The sequence below is a fragment of the Elephantulus edwardii genome, unplaced genomic scaffold (genome assembly GCF_000299155.1).
Source record: "Elephantulus edwardii isolate Elephantulus edwardi_28Jun2011 unplaced genomic scaffold, EleEdw1.0 scaffold00066, whole genome shotgun sequence".
Taxonomy (NCBI): domain Eukaryota; kingdom Metazoa; phylum Chordata; class Mammalia; order Macroscelidea; family Macroscelididae; genus Elephantulus; species Elephantulus edwardii.
Window position 1 is genome coordinate 16,024,284 of NW_006399816.1, and position 19,024 is coordinate 16,043,307.

The 19,024-nt window shown below is 45.8% G+C and overlaps 1 protein-coding gene across 1 annotated transcript in view; it reads left to right on the forward strand.

The window, feature by feature from the left end:
• The window catches only part of CALML4 (calmodulin-like 4), a 13,234-nt gene extending 1,393 nt beyond the window's left edge, over positions 1-11,841 (forward strand). The window contains exons 2-3 of the mRNA XM_006888360.1: positions 8,143-8,331; positions 11,744-11,841. Coding sequence (XP_006888422.1) covers positions 8,184-8,331; positions 11,744-11,841 — 246 coding nt within the window. The 5' untranslated portion in view covers positions 8,143-8,183. The remainder of the gene's footprint in view (positions 1-8,142; positions 8,332-11,743) is intronic.
• Positions 11,842-19,024: the final 7,183 nt, after the last annotated feature.

Consider the following 19,024-nt stretch of genomic DNA (forward strand, 5'->3'; position numbering starts at 1 on the left):
ATTATTATTATTATTATTATTATTATTATTATTATTATGTGTGTGTACACCGTCAAATCAGATCTGACTGGTACAGGAGGAGATGGTCCTTCTTTCTTCAGCAGAGCATCTGGTGGATTCAAATCACTCACCTCTGGGGTTGTAGTGCAGCTTCTTGCCAATAGGCCACCAGAGCTCACCAGAACCAGAGACTTTCAAAACACAGGGCACCGTGTTTGTGTGGGTTCAGCCTGAGCACCTCCTGTTTACCCCCACCTCCAGAACTCTCAGAGAACAGAAATGGAAACTTCTCCTTATGTACCAGCACCTGTTACTGAGGGTCCACAAATTAAAATGTGGGAAGAACAGAGGCAGTAGAAGCAGCTGGACCTGGTGTCCCTTCATTTCTGAGCCTGTTTTCACATCTGTAAAATGGAGGAAGTGATGTTCCTCTCCAGGCTGAGAGAGGGACAGAGTGGGATTTGTCCTATCCTGGCCCTAGGCCAGGGGTCACCAGGGATGTACTGGGGCTGACTGGTACATCTTCAGGAACACTGGGAACTGACTGTTAAACCCAGCCATTATTAAGTCATACAGAATCAAAGTTTACTCCAATCTCTGAACTTATCAAGAACCTAAAAAGGTAACTATTGTAATCAGTTGTCCTGGCACTTTTGGAGAAAACTTCCTTTTCCTGAATAGAATTTGTACTGAGTGAAAAACAGTTTAACAGTAGACCATGTGTCCAAATTAATAACAATGTATTCTTTGGAAAAATTCATTAGCATCAGTTCCAGCTGTCAGATCATGGCTGAAATGTAACTGGACCTTGACTGTGGTTATAGGAGGTCAGAAGCACTCAATTGTGAAGGACTCTGGTGGTGTAGTCAGTCTCCAGCATGTTGTGCTGCTGATCAAAAACTCAGAATGATCAAATTACTGTTTGGAATTTATAATAAAGAACATGATACATTTTAGTATTATTTTTAGGTTCCATGTGACCTATCTCTAAAAAAATAGACATTGTCATCAAATTTATTCTGACTTATGATAACTCTATGAGTGTTGGAGTAGAAATGTGATCCATAGATTTTCAGAGGCTGAGTTTTCTGAAGTCAACAGGCCTGGTAACTCCAAGGCCATGCCTGGCTGAGGGTTTAAAACCACTAGCTGCAGCTGCTTCACAAAAGAAAGTTGGACAATCTACTCTTGTGCATTTTACAGCCTCTGAAAACCTACTGGAGGGTTCTGATGTGTTAGTTCTGATTCCACAGTAGTGGGTTTGAGGTTTGGTTTTGTTTTTGAGAAAATTTTTAATGTTTTGCTTCGCAGTGGAGTGCTTTAGCTCTCTGTACCATGCAAGGACCTGACACACCTATCCCCATTATTTCAGTTACTGTATCAATCCGTCTCATTCAGGTCTTTCCTCTGTATAAACCTATATATCATCAGCACTTCCCCATCAGAATGACGTTTTAGACGTTTGTCAGCATCAGGTCTGAGACAGTCTTTTCCTGCTCTGACACATTCAAATCAAAGTCCTAAAGGCGTTTTGGCTGGTTGGTTGGTTTTTGGTTTAGTTTCGTTTTTTTGTGGTTTTTTTTTTAAAATCCAATACACTTAACCCAATTCATTCTTTAATGCAACTAAGATTTTCATGCCAGGCCTGCTGTAGATATTAAAGAGTTAGTTCACATTTGAGTAACAACAAATGTAAATAAAAGACCAAACCAATTGCCATCAAGTCGATTGTGACTCATGGTGACCCTGTATGCGTCAGGATAGAAATGTGCTCCATAGTTTTCAGTGATATGGCCCTTTGGGAACAAATCACCAACCAGGCCTTTCTTTCCTGGTGACTCCAAAGAGTTAAAGGAGCGAGCTCTAGTGGCCTAGTGGCAAGAAGCTGCACTGCAATCCCGAAGGCCCATGATTCAAATCCATCAGTCGCTCTGCAGGAGAAAGATGGGCCGTCTCCTCCCATGTGATTTACAGCCTCTGAAAACCTGCTGGAGGGTCAGCTATGAGTCACTTCCAACGTGACAGCAAAGAGTTTGAGGAGGTTTTTTCCCCCTGGATGGGTTCACACCTCAGTTTGATGGACAGTAGCCCAACACTTAACCGTTTGCACACCCAAGTACTCCACACAAACAGCAGCAGCAAATCTGTGTGTCCTGGAGCCGAAATGTGCTGCAAAATTCCATTACAATCATCTCCTCCTGTACCAGTCAGATCTGATTTCATGATACACATACACACACACAAATAAATAAATTTTTAAAAAAAATCACATTATCATCAAGACAGCTCTGATTTAGTGACCCTGGAGGTTGTTGTTTGTTGACTATCGACTCAGAACTGACCCGTAGCTGACCCTTCAGGGGTTTTCCAAGGCAGTTAATTGCATGGGAGATTGCCCATCTTTCTCTAGCGGAGCAGCTAGCTGGTGGATTCAAACTGTGTGCCTTTGAGATTGCAGTGCAACGTTTTATCATTAGGCTACCAGAGTGGAATTGTCTAGGAATTTCCAAGGCTGTAATGTTGTTGTTGTTGTGTACCGTGGAATTGGATCTGACTGGTATGGCGATTGCCCCTCCTTCTCCAGCATAGTATCTGGTGGATTTGAATTTCATGCCTTTGCAGTGCAGATCTTGCCTCTAGGCCACCAGAGCTCCCTTCTACCCCCGAGCTGTAATCTTGCTGGAAGCCTTATCTTTCTCCTGCAGAGCAGCTGGGGGGCTTTAACTGCCCAACTTTTGGTCAATTAGCAAGCCTTAACTCCTGCAACACCAGAACCCCCCACTACAAAGAAAAGGAGTAAAATATCTCGTAGGCTCAGTGGTGGAAAGGGGAGGCCAGGGTCAGTTTTCAGGGGTCACCTGGTGGTTGCAAATCTGGCTTTCTAGACCATGGAAGGTTCTATCTGTCATATTTAGTGTCAAAGTCAGTCAGACTGATTTTAGATTGTAACATTATATGCATGTGGTAGTGTGGTCTTCATCTGAGCACTGGCTCTGCTGATTTGAGGTGGTGACAGCCCCTGGTTGCTGTGCTCATTTACAGAACCAGATCAGATTCTGGGCTGAAGGTGTGACCATGACTTTCAGTGCTGGTCAGTGGGGACAGCAGTTAAAGGATCATATTGAGCTCTGAGAGACTGGCCACCTCTCACTGACAGAGGACAAGGTGGGGTGACTACAAATAGTCCCCAGCAGCTGTACCTGGGCGTGGGGCTGAGTTTAAGCCCTGTGTATAGGGTTTCCTCTCCCTGTCTCCTAATGTGGTACAAGGCCATCCCCTCTTGGAGGAAATGAGGTTTCACTGGAAATAAAGGGTGAGAGTTTAAGGTCGGGCTCTAGGCCTGCTCTGTTGGGGCCAATCCAGTCTCTGCCAACCGATCCTGTCTTTGCTTTGCCTCTTTGAGAAGCTCAGGCTCTAGAAAGTTCTAGAAAAAACAGGTGGGAGCCCTCCCTGCTCAACCTCTCAGCAGGCACAAAGGCCAAGCATTGTCTGTAAGCCCCACTGGCCTGCCCTTGGTTAGTGACCCTCTTGGAATCCTAGACCGGAAAGACTCCAGCCAGGAGGTGGGGAGGCCTGAGTGCCTTAGTCAGAGAACAAGAGGGGCCCCAGCAAGGGGAGACGGAGAGCTTTGGAGGCTTTCTGATGGGCCCTGTCCCTCCTCTGTTGTGCTCTGGTGACCCTCTGACCTGGAATGGAGAAGACAGGGCTGCCTGATGAGCAGTGCTCCACTTCAGGAGTCAAGCAGCCAATCAAATGGTGGCTCTGTGGCAGTGCTGGGCCAGGGCTCTCCACTGCGCCAGCTGTCATGGCTCCATCTGCAAAACGCAGAAAATTATGTGCCCGCCATGCCTCATGGGCTAGTTGTGAGGCTGAAATGAAGCCCTTGGAGTAGAGCTCTCAGTTGTGCAAGCTGTCATTATTAGTGTTGCTGCTGTTAATATGAGCGAGAAGGAGGAGGTGGCTGGGGAGCCCTGGTGGGACAGTATGGAGCTGCACTGCTCTGAAAGGCTATATGGCTCTGGGGTTTGAATCCACAGGAGAAAGATGGCCAATCTCCCAAAGGAACAGCTATGAGTTGGCCCCAACTCAATGGCAATCAGTTGACCTGAGAGGGTGAGGCTGGCCCAGGCCTCTGAGGAACCATGTGGGTGAATAGAAGCAGCAGCAAAGAGCAAGGTCCCTGGAGCTGGCGGAATCTGGGGCTGGGAGGCCATCAAAGGCCCTGGACCAGCAGGTTTCTCTCTGGCTCCAGCAAGTGGCTGCTTTGGAAAATGAAGCAGAATTGGATTAGAGTCACTTCTCAGGAGCCATTGAAGACTCGTAGGAGTGTCACACTCCCGGTGACAGCATAGAACTGCCTCTTAGGATTTTCTAGACTAGTTATAGCCCTACTTGGCTGCTAACTGAGAAGTCAGAAGTTTGAAACCACCAGCTGCTTCATCATAAAGCAATCAAGAAAGCAAAAGGCATATTACACTGGGACAATGTGCTGTCCCTAAAGTGCTAAAGAGCAACAATGCCACTTTAAAGACTAAGACGTACCTGATCCAAGCCATGTTCTTTTCAATTACTTACTAAACCTCTGGAAATAGACAGTAAATAAAGATGATGGAGAAAGAATTGATGCCTTTGAATTGTGGTGTTGGAAAAGCATATTTAATATCCCACGGATTGCCAAGAGAACAAACACATCTGTCTTGGAGGAAGTTTAACCAGGGTGTTCCTGAGAGGCAAGGATGGTGAAACTTTGTCTCACATACTTTGGGTATGTTGTGAGGAAGGGCTAGTCCTTGGGGAAAAAAAGACATCATTTTGGGGAAAGGTGGAGGGTAGGAGAAAGAGTGAGAGACCCTCAACAAGACGGATTGGCAGTGACTATAACAATGGGCTTCAGCGTGCCAGGAACAGTGGTAGGGCATGCACGATAGGGCGAGCTTCAGATCCATTGTTTATAGGGTGGTGATGAGTTGTGATTGATAAGTTGCAGTCAACTCCATGACTCTTCATAACAACAATCTTTACAGAATCAGACTTCTGGGTCTTTCTCCTGAAGAACTTCTGTGAACTGACAAGCTTTAGGTTATAGCAGATGAACCAAGGAACTCCTCTGTAACACAGGGGTCACCATAAATCATAATCATTTAAGGGCAATAGGTTAGTGATGTTATAGAGTGATGACAGCCGTTCCCTGCCAGACCTTTTCAGAGGCAATTTCTGGTCCTCAAAGTAACTTAAATCAACTCAACTCACTGCTGCCAATTAGGAACCAACTCATAGTTGACCATCCAGTGGGCCTTCAGAGCCTGTAAATTGCATGGGAGGAGAATGAAGTAAACGTGAGGCTTTATTGCTCAAGATAAACTGTGGTCTGCAAAGTCTGAGTGTCTTGTCCCTGTTCCTGGGCTTTCTGGAAGGCAGGAGAACTTTGGAGATGCATGTTGTCAGGAGGGACCAATCCCTGGAGAAGGACATCATGCTCAGAGGGGTAAGGGAACAGTGCAGTAGAGGAAGACCCTGGATGAAAAGGACTGACACACTAACTGGGGTAATGGGAGTAGGTGTGTTGGAGTCGGTGAGATTGGCTTGGGACAGTACAGGCTTCAAAATGCTTGTACATAGGGTCGCTATGAGCAGGAGACTTAACAACTCAATGGCACATAACAACAATAGCCAGTAAGGGAGGAGAGAAGGAGAGGTGAAGGGAAGGGAGAGAGAAAGGCAGAAGGCAGAAGTGAGAAGAGGAAGAGGAAGGCAGGAAGGGAGAAAGAAACTAGGGGAGGGGCAAGGGGAAGTGGCTCGTGGGTCCAACCATGGACCATTTGCTTAGCAGTTCACTGCACACCCATTTCACCAAGTGGGGCAAAAGGACAGAGCTCAGATAAAATGCAAGGCAAATATCAAATCAAAACAGCAAATGCTTGTTTAATGTGCACATGTTCCACTTGCTATTTGTAACATACTAAGAACGTTCATCATTTAATTGGAAATGAAATTCAACGTGACAGGCCTGTATTTTTATTTGCTAAATCTGGCAACCCTTAGAGGGGAAGAGAGGAGGAAGAGGTGAAGGACAAGAGGAGGGGAGTAGAGGGGAGTAGAGGGGCATGGGGCAAAGGGAAGGGGTGCAGGATGGCGGGAAGGGGAGGTCAAGGCTGATTTTCTCTGGGGCTGTGCTGTGTGCAGAGTACAAGGAGTGCTTCTCACTGTACGACAAGCAGCAGAGGGGGAAGATTAAAGCTTCTGACCTCATAGTGGTGCTGAGATGCCTGGGGGCCAGTCCCACGCCAGGGGAGGTGCAGCGGCACCTCCAGACTCACCACATAGGTAAGTCACCTGGGCCATTGCGGGCTGTGGGGGAGAGGGAGGGATGCAGGGCCAAGGGGGTGTGGGTCTGGACACCTCTCAGATGTGTGAGGGGAGTTGGTCTTCAGAACTCACAGGACTGAGCTGGGGGGGGCACCCGGCCACATGCTCTAGTGTCACTGTGCTTCCTCACAGACACCTGGGATGCCTGCCCCCCCTTCAAGAGAGGACATTAGAGTCTAGTCATTCCAACAAGCTTATAACAAACCTGTGCTCAAAGCAGTACCCATTAAGTGGTCCCAGTTTTGTTTCTAAGGGAAAGTTGCCCTTAGTTAAGACTTACCTATCATGCCCGGGACAACTCAAACATTGTCTGAATCCCCACTGGACCCAGAAGGGCAAGGTGCAGGGCTGCTGGATAACTTGTCCAAGTTCTGAAGCCAGGGGTGGAATCAGGACTAGTAGGAAGAAACTCACCCACCACCCTGCACACAGGTCCCTCTGGCGATGGGATTAGGCATTATTTCCATTCCCTCTTTGGTTCTCTCCTGGGTTTCCCACAATGGGAACACATTGTGCATTTATTCTCAGAAATGGCACTGATTTTAAGGGGGAAAAAAGAGAGAGAACATATTAGGGGGAGAGGAGAGGAGAGAACTGTTTGCTTTGATCATCCCACAGTCAGCAAGGGGGAGGGAGTAGCCTGAGAAGAGCACTTGACCGGAGCACAGAGGCCATTTGCCAGTCTCTGGACCTCAGTTTCCCTATCCGTCTGCTAGGGCTACTGGAAGTCCCAATAGAGCTTGGCTGCAGCAGTATTGCTGGGAACCATTCATCCCTGTCCGGCTTAGGCTGGGAGATAGGATGTTCTGTCATTTGTTACCCGAGATCTCCAATTTCAGCTCCGAAGAGGGTGGTACCTTCTGTAAATTGTAGGCAGGGGAAGAGTGGGCAGCCCTCACCATTCCCTGGGGAGGGGCACAGCTGGGAGGCTGGGCAGGTGGAGGCAGTGAGCACCCTTGTGGAGACATCCTCCCACTGTCTTTGACTGATGGTTGCCGAGGGAGAAATGGAGTTTGGCCTAGGGTGGGGTGGGTATGTGGTGTTTTTTTCTGCAATTCAGAGCAGAAGGAAAGCTGGGGGGGGGGGAGTTCTCCCTCCAGGGACAGTACTGCACAGTCTGCACTTCTGTCTCCATGGGGAGAGGTGGTGACCATAATCACAGAAGCCAAGTGTAAAGAGCAACTGGGGACTATTCAGTCCAGTAAACAGCACCCTCACAAATGACTCAGCACGAGAACTCAGTCAGAGGTGCCTTGTCCTCCTCAGCACCACCACTATCAGGCCACCTACTGAGTCACCGGGCACCTGAGCTGGCTGGGAGAAGCCCTGGTGGGGCAGTTGTTAAGGACTGGGTTCCTAACTGAAAGGTTGATGGTTCAATTTCACTGGCAGCTCCCTAGGAAATTGATGAGGCAGTCTAGCCTGCTTCCACAAAGACTGTTGTTGTTACATACCATTGAGTCAGAAATGGCCCACAGCTGACCATCCAGCAGGTTTTCAGAGACAGCAAATTACAAGGGGAGGGATTGGCCATCATTTTCCCACCGAATAGCTGCTGATTTTGAACCAAGCACTTTGGGTTGGCAGCACAGCTCCTGACCATTAGGCCACTAGAACTAGAGTTTTGGAGGAAGGGGAGGTTCTAGTCTGTCCTCCGGGGGTGCTAAGAGCTGGAATCCACTCAGCGAAAGTTTGGGCTCAAGGCCAGTTAGTTGGTTTTCCCTAAGAAGAGTCATTTCATGCTGTTCACTCTGCTGTGTTTGGGGGCTTTCCTAGACAAAAATGGGGAGCTGGATTTCTCTACCTTCCTGACCATTATGCACACACAAATCAAACAAGAAGACCCAAAGAAAGAAATTCTCCTGGCCATGTTGATGACAGACAAGGAGAAGAAAGGCTACATTATGGCATCTGAGCTGCGGTCAAAGCTCATGAAACTCGGGGAGAAGCTCACCCAGAAGGAAGGTAACAGCCTGGAACCCCTTTTCCTAATAGTTGGGAGGGGAGGTGCTAGAGTCTAATTGCCACACTACCTGGGTTTTGTAGATGAAGGCAGTTGATGCGGGTCACAGGGGACTGGATCTAACAGTCAAACTTGGGGTGCTTTGGATGGGACCGTGAAGATCTAGAGGCAAGGAGGATCAGTCAGAGTGAAGGGCCAGCCTGGGGAAACCGTGCTGGGGTCCATCAGACACAGGCAGCATGAAGTGGAAGCCTCCATGGGTCCTGCTTGGAGCCTGGACTTTCACGGTGGGTCTTTGTCATGGGATGCTGACTGCACTCCTGTGACCTCAGTTACGCGCCTTCAGTGGCTGACTTTTAAGCAGATCACCAAGCAGGCCCTTTTGAGGTCCCTCTGCGTGGATTTGAATCTCTAGTGTTTCCATTGGCAGTGTATTCCCCATTGGTACCGCTCAGGGGCTCCGGTCCACTTCATACAGATACAGCAAAGATGTGAAGTGCATGTGGGCAGCACAGCTGGGATTTGAATGCAGATGCTTTGGGTTCCCTTCAGCCCACCCCGGCCTCCCTCAGTCCCTTTCCCTGCAAGTTGCTGCTGATGCCAAGAGCATCCATATTTAGGTGTTACTTTGTCCCCTTTCCTCATGGCCTTTGCTGCAATAGTTAGTTCCATATTGCTGTTCTGCAACTCCACCAGGGGCCTTTCCTTGCACCTCCAGAAACCTATCTTGCCTTCTGCCACAGAAGGTCCTCTGGAAAATCCCTTCGTAAACTGTAAAGGGTGACCCCACAGCTGGGTGCTCTTCCAGCCTGACAGGACACTGCCTGGCTGGCTAGCGCCTGGTCTCTGCCTTGAGTCCCCACAACCTCCAAAAGCCTAGGATTTCTGGTTAAATCCATCTGGGTTGATGTGAGAGGGCTGGAACTAGGAGCCAGCAGGTGGAAGGAAAAGAATTCATTTTGCCTAAACTTTTGGCCTTTCAATTAAAGCTGTGCTTGACTTAACAACAAAGGAATGGAGGGATTGCAGAGGTGTGGAACTTGTTCCCCCTCTTCTCGGGAGACCTTAGACGAATTTCTTTTACCTCTCTCACTCTCCTCAGATTCCTCAGTACGGGACGAAATTACAATTGTCCCTCTCTCTATAAATCAGACTGCTTCATTTTTATCTGCAGTCAAAAAGATGTGGTGCAAAACATTTAAAAATAGCGCCACAGAAGGCGGCTTCATCTTCCCCCTGCTTTTTCAGGCTGGCAGCCATCATGAGCTCATCTTTCACAGTGGTTATTTTCCTGGGAACAAGGGAAAGCATAGGCTGGTTCTCCTGCCCTCTCACGTTCTGAGAAACACCTCAGCCCTTTGTGTACTGTGTGGAGTGTTAGTATATAGGGCCAGCCAGGGGCTTAATTCTTGTGGTTAATGATCTGTGTCTACAGCAAACACGGCAGCTCTCAAACTCGCATACATCTCACTTGTATTTAACCAGCAAAGACACATTAAAAAAAAAAACAACACCAAAAACCACATTGTAATGTATTCCAAACTAGCAGGGGGACAGGTTTCACTTCCTCCTGCAGTGGGTGAGAAACAGGAAAGATGATTCCAGAAGCAGAAATTCTCTCCTTGGACTGAAAGAAAAATCTTCAATTTTATTTCATTTTCAATTTTATTAAGAATTATTCCAGAGCTCTGGTGGCCTAGTGGTAAGAAGCTGCACTGCAATCCCAGAGGTGTGTGGTTTGAATCCACCACATGCTCTACTGGAGAAGGAAGGACAATCTCCTTCTGTACCAGTCGGATCTGATTTGATAAAAAAAATAATAAAATAATTTAAAAAAAGAATTATTCCTGCAATGCCAAAGGTTCAAGGTTCAAATCCAGCAGACAGATGCTTTGCTGGAGAAGGAGGGGAGATCTCCTCCTGTACCAGTTGGATCAGATTAGATGGTATACAATGGGGGTTGGGGGAAAGAATTCTTCTTGGGGCAGCTGCAGAAAGCTGCCAAGCAGGTTTTCCTACTCGCGAGGCCTGGGAGGAGGTTGACTGGCTCTTCAGAGGGAGGCAGGGTGCACCACCATGACCCAGCGGGCAGCCACAAGCTCCAGCAGCTGGCTTTCAAGTGACACACCCTCTTCTGGGCAGAAGGTGGCAGCAGCAGACTGGACAGGCTGGGAGGGGTCCTTGGGAGTCACTGCTGATGCAGGAGCTGACATTGGGTACCTCCACTGGGCCAGTTTTAGCCAACAGCCAACAGACTGATGGGTAGAAGTTTCTCTGTAAAACAAGATAAATTACAGCCTCCTCAACTTTCTAAAAATACCTGGAACTTCTGTGATTGGGTATCAGCTTAGGCACACAGCACAGTAATTAGACTGTAGAGGATGGTTACGTGGAGAACCAGACTATTTTCTAACTGCCCAGAATTCTGTGTGCTGGGGTTAGGGAAGCCCACACACAGTAGTCAAGAGTTCTTGTAGTAATTGAGATAGTCCAAAGAACTAAAGGTTAGCCTAGATAGGCTGATGTGAAGATATGTAAGCTGAAATTGATCTTACTAATAATGCCTGGGACAAGGGGGCTCTGAGGGCTTAGTGGTAAGGAACCACAATGCTAACATTTGCACCACCAGTTGCTCCACAGGAGAAAGATGGGCAAGCTCCTCCTGAGCTATTCATTGCCTCTGAGAACCTGCTGGAGGGGCAGCTATGGGTCAGTTCCAACTGTCAAGCTAGTTGGTTTTGGGACAAGCTAGTATCTGGTTCCAGAATGCAAACACAGAAGAAACAAGCAAATGCAGTGATTCTTGCCGAGCAATGGAAAGCAATGGCCGTTTTGTACTCTTGGAGCTTTAGACACAGTTGGAGTTCTTTTTCCTTTGTAATGAGTCTTGGTGGAGTCATGATTAAAAGCATTGAGCTACTAACCAAAAGGTCATCAGTTCAAACCCACCAGCCGCTCTGTGGGAGAAAGATGAGGCAGTGTTCTGAGACGAAGATTTACATGCAGCCTTAGAACCTCTATGCAGCCACCCTTTCATGGGTGGGCATGAGTCAGACAGACTTGACGGCAGTGGGTTTTATTTTGACCACACCCCCCAAAACACAAGCTATTTTTAAGAGATTATAGTAATAGACACCATCTGTCACGAAGCCGCCTCCTGTTGGTCTGTGTGCAGGCGTGGTGCGTGATGGGGTCTGGAAGAGAGGGCAGGATGGTCAAGAGCGGGCCAAAGCACAGCTGGGCAGGCCCGGGGGATTGGGGGGAGAATCTGCGTAGGCATCGTTTCTGTTACCAAGTTAATTCCTCATCCCCAAGAACAGGCAGTCAGATTCACTGAGGGGAGACCCAGTCCCCAAAGAACTCATATAATGTAATACTAAAGGCAAACTGAAAAATTAATGTGATTTATTGCAGTAGACGAACTTTTCAAGGAAGCAAATATTGAACCAGATGGCAAAGTGATTTATGATGAATTCATCCGCAAGATTACGCTCCCTGCACGAGACTACTGAAGGAACATGAGAACTGAGGGAGTTTCCCGGCCGGAGACCTCAGACTGATGAATTTTTTAAAAGGAAAGTGTTCCTTTCACTCTAGGGAGATGACAAACCCAGCAGCAAGATGACAATACCCAACTATAGTGGAGAATAACAGGCAATGAAAAGAAATATTTTCAGCTCTGGCATTAGCATGTCTTTAATAAATGATTTTTATTGATTTTTAAGAACTGCTTTTAGTCTGGCACTTGATCACATGGGAAGAGCCTGAGGGTTGGAGGTGGGCCTGTGTTCTAAGCCGGTCTCCTCATTCTCTGGCTGTGGACTAAAACCAATTCGCCCTTCATGGCATCAAGATCCTCACTGAAGTGGGGCCCCTACCCCTTACCTCAGGGAGGAGCCTTAGTGGTGCTCACTTGGCAACGTAAAGATTGGTGGTTCAAACCCACCAGATGCTCCATGAGAGAATGATAAGGCCATCACTTTTGGAAAGTTCACAGCCTTGGAATTTCTGTAGGCTAGTTCTGCTTTGTCAAAGCAAAGTGAATCAGAATTGACTGGGTGCAAGTGGGATTTACTTATATTAGCTCAAGGATCCTGTTGAAGGATGGATAGAGACAAAGACTTGAATATGTTTAGAAAGCACCACACAGCCCTGGTTATGTATCTCCTGAAAAGGGCAATATACTGAAAGCCCACAATCTGTATCTGGGTGCTAGAACCATCGTCCACATTTCTAAAGGGGAAAAAGTTAATGCTGTTGACAAACAGCTACAAGCAAAGAACATTAAACAATCCAACAAAACAAGTCATGGCAATGTTTCTTGGAGCACTTTGGGGCCACTTCCATAGTTTTTCCATTTCAGCATTCAGAATATTTTATAGACACAAACACAGAGTAGAAATATGTATGTGAAGGTGAGACTCCCTCCCAGGCTCTGCTATTAGATTTCAAGGCCTCGAGATGGCCCGTTGAAGTGAGATAAACTGACCATAACCTCAAGTCAGGACTAATGAAAGGAAGGAAAGGTATTTAATTAGAGTCAGCTGCAGTCATATTTGAATCTGCAGCCATGGTCAAAGATGCAGGAAGAGACCCAGAAGGCAGCCATGGGCACTGGTTTTTCTGGAAGACTTTCTGGCTCAAGGGGCTGGGAGTCACAGAGTCAGTTGTTAGAGGACTGGTTTCACATGAACCGCAGAGGGGTCTTGTGCTGTTGAGATGTCAGCACGTCTCAATAAAGGGCTCGAGTCACATACCAGCACATGCATGGAAGGGAAGGCAGGCTCAGCACAGAGCTTTTCCTCCTTATATGTATCATTCGTCTGGGCTGTGGCTTTGTCTAATGGTGTCTTAATGGCTACAGCAGTGGAAAAGCAAATCAAGAAAGGGGTGTGTCTTTGGAGAAGTTATCTAACACACAGAGCTTCATTTTAAAGGCCAGGCACCAGGGAAGCTGCAGAGCCCATCTTAGTGCAAGTATCTCACGGCATTGCATAGCTCCAGACCTACCAAGTCCAGAGAAAGGAAACCCTCTTATTTTTCTAATTATCTATAGGAATGACCATGGATCCCCAAGAGCTGCAGAGAAGGGCTTTGTGGAGTACAGGCAGTAAACCCCCTCAGCAAGTAAAGCTGTGATCATTGATTGAGGTGTCCAGGTCCCACGGAGCAGGGGCAACCAGTTTTTGTGGAGCCTGGGGTTTATGTGATTTGGCAACTTGGAAAGTGCCCTGCACACACCCTAAGTGGACTCTTCTGGCCATTTCAAAAATAATCTTCAGCAGGATTTTGCTTGCAGAGGAAGATGAAAGATGGCCGACCCGAGTGTTGCGTGGAGTTCACAGCCTCATGGCCAGCCTTCAGACTACCTTGGTTTGAGTCCTTCTTCTACTGCCTTTATTACTTTTTCAACCTTGAGACAGTCTGTTCACCATGCTGGAAGCCCCTTCTCCATTTGTGAAAAGGGAAAGTAATAATATCAACTTCGAGTTACAATTAGACCACTTGGCGGAGAAGAAGGGGGCAATGGTGGTGGTGCTAAGAGCCAGAATTGCTGTCCCTCCTGCGGTTCTTGGCAAGTTTCAAGGTCCTCAAAAGAGCCTTGTGGGGTGGGGGGAGCAGTCATGGAGAGTGTCTGGTGTATATGAGGAACTTTAAGCCACTTTCCTCCATCTCCTCCTTCAGTACACCTGTAAGTAATACCTCAAAAGCCCTTTTCTCTGTAACTCTTAAGTTTGTTCTCCCTAGGTTTGCTCCTTTTCCTACAGGTAGCCAGAACACTGAGTCTTGTTCCAGAACCTGAATTCTGAGACCAGTTCCAGAGACAAAAGGGAAATAAAATTGCCAGCTAAAGAAGCAAAGGTGGATGGAGCCTCAAAGTTCAGCAAGCCACTCCCACTGGACTCACCCATGCAAATACCTTGCAGGCCAGAGGGCAGAAAATGTCAGGGAAATATCTTCTAACTGAATAAGAAGACTTGCAGCTTCAACTCAAGACCACCAGGAAAGTGTTAAAATGGGCTCCCCTTCCCATTCATCTCAGTGCCCCTCTTCAGCATAAAGTAGCTAGAGTTTATGACCCTATTCCCAAATGGGAAACCCACAAATAAAAAAAGACAATATATTTGTAAAAAAAAAAATTAATCACCACTGGACTGTGCCCCCATTACCTTGGCTTTTCTAGTCCCCACCAGGCCTTTCTCATTTCCTTTATCCACTCCCTCCACCAAATTGTGCAACCCTGTGATTTCATCCATACCCATCCTCACCCTTTTGCTCCCACTCCTTATTCCCTTGGATCCTCATACATGTTTTTTACAATTAAAAAAAAAGAGAGAGACAGAGAGAGAGAATACGAGAATTACAGAATGGGTAAGGCTACACCCACAACCTTGGAAGAGGCCTGAGCAAGTGAGAGATGAGTGAGAAAGGAAAACTTTATCACTTACTTTCATGATGAATCCACCTGACAGCTAGTTCACCTTCAGGCAAGGTAGACGGGTCCCAGGTGCAGTGGTGTCACTAGTGGGGAGGGGGGTGTGTGGACAGAGGGGTGACACCAAAATGATGGCCTAGAAACCATTTATGCAATGTTTCAGCAGAAATCTATAATTTTTTAGATATATATATATATATTATTTTTAAAAAAGTTAATTACAAGAATTCTTCCTGAACCCAGCTTACATGTGTCTATAGGCCTCCATCAAGCTTGGAAAGGGGGACCGTCAATGAGATGGACTGACACAGTGACTACAGCAATGAGACCAAGTCTATCACAGGTGCTAGGGATGCCCTAAGGTTGGACAGGGCTCAGATCGGCTGTGCATAGGGTCCCTATTAGTCATACTCGACCAAACCACACTTAAAAGCAAGATCCACAAGGCTAAAACTCTATGCTCATTTCATGTTCAGACTTTGTAATGCAGCCCTAGATGTGCTCACCAATCTGTGCTAGGACATGTGGAAGACAGCTACCTCACTAATTGACTGGAAGAAACACATTATTTGTTCCCATTCCCAGAAAGATGATCCAACAGAATATGGAAATCATCAAATACTACCATCCTGCTGAAGATCTTCCCAAAACAGCACAGTGTATGGACAGAGAAGTGCCAGAAGTTCAAGCTGGTTTTAAAAGAGGCTGTGGCACCAGGGATATCATTGCTGATGTCAGATTCTGACTGAAAGCAGAGAATACCATGAAAAGGTCTGCATTTTATTGACTGTATTGGTTTATTTCATTGACAAATGCAAAGTCATTTGATTGTGTGGATCAAACAAATCATGGCTAACATTGAGAAAAATGCTTTTACAAAACCTGTATGTAGACCAAGAAGCTGTTGTCCAAACAGAGCAAGAAAATACTGTTGCTGTTGTTGTTACTTGCCGTTGAGTCACTTGCGACTCACAGCAACCCTATGTACAACAGCTCTGAAACCTGCTCTATCGTGTGCAAGTTTTGTCTCTGACACATCCACCTTCATTACCCCAGTCACTAAATCAGTCCATCTCACGGAGGGTCCTCCTCTCTTACACTGTCCTTCATCTTCCAAGAATGATTTCCCTCTCCAAGGACTGGTCCCTCCTTGCAATATACCAAAAGTATGTCAGATGAAGGCTCAGTATCCTTGCCTCCAAGGAGCAGCCTGGTTTTACTCTCTCGTGGATGAACCTGTTTTTGCTCCTGGCAGTTCATGGTGTATTCAATACTCTTGTCCAGCATCACAGCTCAGAAAGGTATCAATTCTCTATCATCCCTAGTCATTGTCCAGCTTTCTGATGCAGTAACTGCAAAAACTATGGCACATCTTAGTCTCCAGACCAGCATCATTGCTCTTAAATACTCTGGAGAAGTCAGTGACAGTCGACTTTCCCAATGCAATTCATCTTTTTATTTCCTAACTGCTGGTATTAAGAGTGTTGATTGTGGACCCAAGTAAACTGATGCTGTTAACCCTTTCAATCTCATCACTGTCTATCACAATGCTGCCAATTGGCCCAGTGGTGAGAATTATTATCGTCATATCAGATCTGACTGGTGGTACAGGAGGAGACTGTCCCTCCTTCTCCAGCACAGGATCTGGTGGATTCGAACCACGCACCTCTGGGATTGCAATACAGCTTCTTGCCACTAGGCCACCAGAGCTTGCCTGAGAATCTTTTCTTGTTGTTGAGATGCAATCTATATTGAAGGTTGCAGTCTTTGACCTGCAGCAAGCTCTTCAGGTCCTTCTGCTTCAGCAAGCAGAGTTGTGTCATCTGCAAAGCACAAGTTGTTAATGAATCTTCCTCCAATCCTGATCCCACACTCTTCCTCATAAAGCCCAACCTTCCAGATGATCTGTTCTTCACATAGATTGAAAAGGTATGGAGATAGTACACATCCCTGGTGTATACCTTTCCCAATTTTCAATCATGCTTCCTTGCTCTGTTCTGACGACTGCCTCCTGGTCCAAGTATAGGTTTCACATAAGCACGATCAAATGTTCTGGGATTCCCATTCTTCTCAGAGTTAGCCACAGTTTGTTGTGATCCACAGTCAAATGCTTTTGCATAGTCAACGAAACACAGATAGACATTTTTCTGATATTCTCTGCTTTCAGCTAAGATCCATTTAGCATTAGCTATAACATCCCTAGGATCATATCCTTATGCACATCCAAAAACTTCTACAACAGGGTAAAAAGGGAAGCCACAGACTGGGAAAAAATATTTGGTAATGACATGTTAAATAAGGGACTTAAATAGAATTTATAAAATACTTGAGCACCACAACAAAATAACGGTAAATAACCCAATTGCAAAATGGGCACAGGATATGAACAGACACTTCACCAAAGACGACTTTCAGATGGCAAACAAACACATGAAATGTTCAAAATTCCTAGCTCTAAGAGAGATGCAAATCAAAACAACTATGAGATACCATCTCACTCCAATAAGATTAGCAAAATTTAACAGAACAGCAAACATCAAATGCTGGCGAGGTTGTGGAGAAAATGGAATCTTATTCACTGTTGGTGGGAACGTAAATGGTGCAACCGTTATAGAAGGCAGTATGGCACTTTCTCAAAAAGTTGCAAATAGAAATACCATTTGACCCAGCAATTGAATGTACCCCAAAGAAACCATAACCACCACCCAAGCAGATATATGCACATCCACGTTTATTAAGGCTTTGTTCACAATAGCAAGGAATTGGAAACAACCCAAGTGTCCATCAACAAATGGATAGAACAGCTGTGGTATACTATGCATCATTGAAAAATAAGGAACTCACAAAATATTATTCAAAATGGGTGACCCTGGAGGATATTATGCTGAGTTAAATACTTCAGTCACAAAAGGACAAATACTGCATAGTGCCCCTGTTGTAGAACAGGACTGACATCGGGGTTGGGGAGAGACTGAGAAAGAGGGGATAAATTATGTATACAGCATTGAAACAGATAAGGGAGACCACTGTCTTAAAAGGGATATATATGATTAGGTATTATTGTCATGACAGGAGTTCAGAATGAAGACTGCATAGTGGAATGGACTTGGAGGGAGGGACTGCATAATATGAATTTTTCTTTCACTTTTCAAAACTAAGGCTGCGTAGTGGAGTGGACTTGGGGGGAGGGATTGTATAATAATGCAAGAATTTTTCTTTTACTTTTCAAAAAGAAGAATGAACTGGGGGGGCTGGGCAGGGAGAAAAGTGCAACAATAAATGAATGGAAATCCAAAGTCTCTGTAAACTTTCATTAAAATTAATTAAAAAATAAAATAAAAAAATATACTTATTATCACAGCCTCTTCTAAACCCAGGCTACACATCTGGCAGTTATCTGTTGATGTGCTATTCCAGTCGCTTTTAAATAATTTTCATCAGAATCTTGCTTGCATGTGATATTAATGGTATTGTTTGATAATTTCCGCACTCTGCTAGGTAATCCTTCTTTGGAATGGAAACAAATATAGATCTCTTCTAGTCAGTTGGCTAGATGGTTGTCCTCCAGACTTCTTGGCACAACTTGATGACTGCATCCAGGGCAGCATCTATTTACTGAAAAATGTCACTTGGTATGCTATCAATTCCTGGAGCCTTGTTTTTGCCAATTCTTTAAGAGCAGCTTGAACTTCTTCCTTTAACACCACAGGCTCTTGCTTATGGGTTGTGTCATGGAATTCTGGTCTCAGCCACTTATTTTGGGTAGTGACTCTGTATACAACTTCTATCTTCTTTTATTGCTTCCTGGATCATTTAATATTCTGCCCAAAACATCCTTAAGTATTGCAACTCAAAGCTTGAAATTACCTTCAGTTTAAGAAATGCTGAGCGAGTCCAAGCCTTTTGATTTTCTGACTCCAGCTGCAAGGTTAAAAAATCAAGAAAGTGTGTATCCATCCTCCTTATCCAATGTGTATGCTGAGCAAGTAATTTGAGAAGCTGGACTTTACGGAAATACGGCATCAGGATAGGAGGAAGACTCATCAGCTACCTGTCTTATGCAGATAACACAACCTTGCTTACTCAGTGTGAGGAGGACTACTTGAAGTGTTTGCTGCAGAAGATCAAGAATGATAGCCTTCAATATGGATCTTAAGAAAACCAAAAATCCCCACCACTAGGCCAATAGGCAACATCAAGATAAAGATAGAAATGTCAATGATTTGATCTACAGATCCACAATTAACAGCCTTGGTACC